Source organism: Nannobrachium achirus (assembly GCF_963921795.1).
Source record: "Nannobrachium achirus genome assembly, chromosome: 7".
In the NCBI taxonomy this organism is placed as follows: Eukaryota; Metazoa; Chordata; class Actinopteri; order Myctophiformes; family Myctophidae; genus Nannobrachium; species Nannobrachium achirus.
Window position 1 is genome coordinate 12708536 of NC_137816.1, and position 5680 is coordinate 12714215.

The 5680-nt window shown below is 43.6% G+C and overlaps 1 protein-coding gene across 1 annotated transcript; it reads right to left on the reverse strand.

The window, feature by feature from the left end:
* Positions 1–1915: 1915 nt before the first annotated feature.
* Positions 1916–3196, reverse strand: LOC308288003 (G2/mitotic-specific cyclin-B2-like; the record flags this gene model as incomplete). The annotated part of the gene is made up of 1 exon (XM_080729349.1): positions 1916–3196. The coding sequence occupies one exon, from the start codon at positions 3194–3196 to the stop codon at positions 1916–1918; it is 1281 nt and encodes a 426-aa protein (XP_080585475.1).
* Positions 3197–5680: the final 2484 nt, after the last annotated feature.

A 5680-nucleotide genomic window follows, 5' to 3' on the forward strand; every position in this document is an offset into this window, starting at 1 on the left:
ACCACTGTCTTAAGAGTAATTTGGGAGTTTCACTGCGTGTGTGATGTCACCGGCAGGGCTCAGCAGAGGACACAGACTATGATGGCTGTGTCAGGTGAAGTGGACCCTCATTTTCTCTTCAATGCGTGAAGGTTGACTGCCTCCACTTTAATCTGTAGCATTTGGTCAGACTGATCCAGCCTACTAACTGTCTGCAGTACTGCAACAGGACTGGGAAGTGAGCAGAAAGGAGAAGAAAGGACGATGCTGCCATCTGGAGGCCAGGGGAAAATATCATCTTTTGACAGACCTAACATGTTTTTTCAGCATCATTCCTCATTCATAGAGGCCCTAGAGTTTGCAGTGGAGCTTTTGGAACAACTCTATTCCAGCATTGCTTGTTGAATTGGGTGCATGTGGAACTCCTCTATAGCAGAGTGGTTCTCAACCTGTGGGTTGGGACCCCCAGGGGTAGTCCCCAAATTATTAATGTGAAACATTGTTTTCTCACTCAAGGGTAAACAAACCAACATAACGTTTTTATAGGTTGTATATGCACATTTCTAAAGTGACAATTTAATGACCTTTTAATATCTCTAAAATGATAAATTAAACATTGGCCAAATTGTCAAATATTATAGAGGCAGAAATTGTGAAAATAGATTGTACAGTCTCGCAACATGCATTGTGAGCATGTAGATAAGCTATTTTCACAATAGAACCGTGTTATACAAATTGTAATTCCTCAACTCGGAATGCTCATCAGGGTGGGGTCCCCAGTTAAAATAATGTACTTTGGGGGTTGCGGCCTGAAAAGGTTGAGAACCACTGCATTTGCTACATTTAACTGCATTTCTTTTTCCTTAACCCATGTACATATTATGTCATGACATTACTGCTGCTGTTTTACTGCCTCTTCCCACTGTTCTTAACTACTTACCTTATACCATGCATCATGTATATATATTTCTATTTTACTCATTTCTCCATGTTTTGATATCTGGTCTGTTTTTATTTATGCTATGAGAATGACACGTATTCCACAGTGATTTCCATGTTTCATTGTGGGTTTTATGTTATTAATATGGACCACAACACAGTGTAATTCAGAAGGAGAATTCTTCCTGAACTCCATGACGTGTGTGTTTGTGTACCTTGCCTTATTTAACACTGTTTATAACAATAGTTTGACATATACTAAGAGATAAGATTTCTCTTAATCACCTGAAGCACTAGTGCAATGGTCAAACTAACTGTTCTATTTACTGAATACATTGTTGAACTGTTAACTATTAATGCTGCTACAATGTCTAACAAAATAAGTTCACTCCGCAAACTGCACACAATACTTCACAATAAAGAAACCTTAAACCTTGAGGATACAAATTACAGACACATTTTACGTTTAGATAATGTGTGTATTTAATAAAGGATATTTAAAATTAAGTTATATTGGGTGACACTTGGTCTGAAGAAGACTTGGCCAAGTTATCAAAGCACTTAGCACACCATTTCAAGGTTAAAAATTATCAAATAGCCTAAAGCATGTCAAAAATTATTCAGTCATGTCGATTGTAAAACGTTATTAAAAACGTTAATGATATAAAACGTTTGTGAACCACAGCTATCAGAGAAGGGACAACCAAAGAGCATAGCCTGCAGGTGGCACTGTGACTGGGAGGAAACCTTTTAACGCTGTTAATCACACAAAAAAAATGTTTTATTCAATGAATATAATTTAATTAAGATATTTACATAATTAGAGCATGCACAGGGAAAACAATACAACAGTATACAGTGAAACAGTGAAAATGAAAATGGTTTATTTGGGAATCCTTTCAACCAAGTAGATTTCTTGGATCCAGACCATAAACTCTGCCCACGTTTAGGTGGGTTTAAAAATAAACGTCTCTTATAAAAAGGCGTTTTAAATGCCTTACAACCAGTGGTGTACTCTAGCCTTTCTTGGAGGGCAGATTTGTAGGTCCCCCAGCAGAGGAAGAGCCAGGTTGAACACAACAGGAGATTGCAGCTCAGGAAGGAGTGAGACCCCGCGTGATCCCAGTCTGGGATTCCGAGAGTACTTTTTCTTCACCACCTGCAGCTCTGCTTTCCCCTGGTCGACGGCCACTACATTCTTGGCGAGGTGTTGCACGATCGGCTTTAGGTGATCCTCGTCATAGGTGGTGTCGTGCAGCTGTGCAAGCGTCCATGACTGGCCATCCAGCAGCAGCTGGGAGAGGAACAGGGAAGCGGCGGCGATCTCAGACGGCCGGTAGTGAACCAGGTCGTAGTCGAAGAGAGTCAGCTCCATCAGGTAGTTGGCCAGCATGTACGTCTCCGCGGTAGAGCCTGCAGCCTTGGACGCTCTCCGGAGGAAGTGCACGGGCAGCGGGCGTCCCAGGTCAAAGTTGAGGGATCTCAGCATGATCCGCTCCATCTGTTTAATGTGAGCGGCTGTGTAGGTGTCGTCTGTGAAGTCAGCAAAGTCCCGGACCTGTGGTGGGTCCATCTCCTCGTGCTTCAAGGCCAGCAGCATGGCAGTGGCACCAACAAGCTGGAGCATCTCTCGTGGAACCGGCGTAACTTGCAGGAAACGGTCGAAGATGGCAACCGCCAGATACAGCGTCTCCTGGAGCAGCTGGTATTTGGAACTAACCGTGATCATCCAGCCGATTAGGAGAGCTCGCATGTGGGGCTTGATGTCGCTGCCCTTCAAATACCCGCGTCGCACAGCCTGCTGTACCTCGAGGTCCATTAGATGTGCATAAATGTCTTTCACATACTCAGAACATTGCTCCCCTGCATCAATGTCTGGAACAGTGAAGGGAGCGACTCGAGGAGGGGCCTCCACTCTGTCCGGCTGTGACTGGGCAACAACGGTCACTTTCAGGAGCTTTGCGGTGTTGTCATCGCCGGTCTCGCACCGTAGTGCGTCAACGTCGCAGGTGGCAAACCTCTTTCTTCTCCCAGGTGTGTCTGCTGGCTCCCGCTCCCACTGTGGCCGTTTGCTCCTCGCCAGTTCTGCCGGGGTCCTGATGCAATGTGCAGCCAGCCTCATCCTCAGTCTGTCTCTGACCCCCGGGAGGATTCTGGTGTGGACAACGGTCAGTTGTTGTGGTGGTCTGTTTCCCTTGTTAGCCGCCTTGTTGTTGTTGGCCATGTAGGAACACTTTGCAAGTGCAGCCATGTAGGAACGCTTTGCAAGTGGAGCCATGTTGTCCATAACGATCAACTCCACCGAAGTGATGATGAATCGTTGAAATCAATTAAAGTTGTTATGCTAGTTGTGAGTTAGTGATGATTCAGTGAAGTAGTCCGACTTGTCTCCTCAACGCTCCAGCACTGAATGACGCTCTGTTGCAAACGCCGTTTATTTATACCCGACGCCATCCTCGCACATTGGCTGCTTCAAACGACGCGCGTCCGCGTCCAATGAGCGGGCGCGCGTGCAGCCGTGCACAGAGTCGCGTGCGCGTCGACGGCGTCGTCCGTTTTGTTACATCAGCAACGCGAATATGTGACACGCCCACCACCGAGCTGAAGAAGGGCGAACATGCTAACAGATGCTAATGCTAATCTAACGTCAACCGCTACTTTTGCTAATGCTTGCTAATGTTATGTTGTTACTTTCGTTAAATGCTAACAGATGCTAATGCTAAACGTGCTATGCTAATGATATAACTGCTACTTCTGCTACACAATTGCTGGCAGATATGGTGTTGTTCTTTGCACAGGTGTGTGGATGGTGTTCTAGACAGTTCAGTGGTTCTCAACCTGTGTATATTCTGGACCTCCAGGGGGATCCCCAAATTATTTTTGGATGATTAACTCAATTTGCAACATTGTTTTCTCTCTCAACAGTAAACAAACCAACCTAAAGTTTAAGTGTTTAGATAGAGGGTATATGCACATTTCTAAAATGACAATAAAGTTAAAATATGATTATTTGGGGGGTCGTGGCCTTAAAAGGTTGAGAACCACTGGTCTAGTGTTGTCAAAGGGTTAGAATCAGTGGTGGACTTTCTATCTGTGTGTACCACTAACCAGTGCTGGTTGAAATTCTAATTATTTCTGAGGTTGCACACTGCTATCATCACCAGCAGCCATCCACCTTCTCTCAGGATCTGACTGTTGAATCATCACACATCATCACAGTCTTGAAGCCAGACTTCTGCATGGTGAGACAACATAGGACCCCAAGTTACAATAAAAGGACATAGGCTATAATATAAAGCTACCCATTAACAACTTAGATCCCCTGTACTTAGTAAGACAGACCTTAGTTAGCACTGTAACTACCCACACACCTCAAATCAATAGCAGAATATGGCCGATCTACAAGCTCACAGTCAAATAAGACTTATTTTCAGCAAATATTTCCGCCTAATCAGAGTTGTATTACATTATTCCATTCCAAGTTGCAACAGTGATAAAGTGTTGAGTAAATATGTTGGGTAACTCTTAAATTAAAGGTCGGATCTATAAGGCAATGTCTTGGTCAGTTTAAAAGTGTCTTTTTGTAATTAGACACTTTATAACTATTAACTACGTTATGGTAGTTATAATGAGCTGGTCAGCTGACCCTATCATGCAGTATGTAGTGCCATATTTCTTCACCAGAATGTCTTTAAAGTAGTTTGTCTAAAAAGTCTTTATTAGTCCTAACTGTTTTTACTTGGCTAAGAACTCAAATTGTACATCCATAGAAAAAAACAGAAGAAAAAGGGACATCAACCTCTGAATGATGCATGAACTATACTAAATTATTTGTTTCCCTGTCAATTACTAACCCAATGGAGACATGGATTCATGGATATTTTTGTTTTGTCACATACCTAAGCCAATGATTTGATGAGACTCTTTTTGTCTCCAAAGGGAACCATTGCTGGACATCAAATTATTGGATTAGGAATGCGACAAAAACAAATGTCCCGTTATTCTAATTCATCACATCCTTGTCGGATAAAAATGCTAAACAAAAAACTCCCTCCTTTCCTTCAGGCTTGATGCTAGCCGGTGGCGGTGACAGTGTGTATGCAGTGTTGTTTGTGAAGGACATCCAGCCTGGTTCTGTGGCCTCTGAAGAGGGCAGCCTGAGACCACTAGACATAATCCACTACACCAATGGAGCTCCCACCCTGGACCTGACTCTGTGTGAGACCACTGGACATAATCCACTACATCAGTGGAGCTCCCACCCTGGACCTGACTCTGCTGGAGCTCTCTGCCAGAGACCTCACACTCAAGGCAACACGGTAGTGAAATAACAATAGTCATTTGATGCTTTGACTGTCATTCCTGTCATTAGAGGGGTGTAAGTTATGTTTTTGTGAGAGAAAATGAAGTGAAAACGTTAAAGCTCTGTTGTATAGTAATCATTGCTATAGACTAGACCAGGGTTCCCCAAATAGTTTTCTCCAAGGTCCGAATTATGTCTAGGGTACCTCAAGCAGAGGGCCACAACATTGCAGGGGGCGACGGTGGCGTTTCTGCTACTCCAGCAACAGTTCAGATATCGTCACTGTCGGGCAGAAACCTTGTATCTCCAAGTATCAAATGTGTACGTTTCTTGGTAAAGCAAAGCCCTGCTTCATCATACAAGATCGTCGCACAAAACTAGTGAAAACAGCAGATCTACAAGCACATGTGCTTGTAGATCGGCTGTTTTCACTAGTTTAGTACATTTTTTAAATGATAA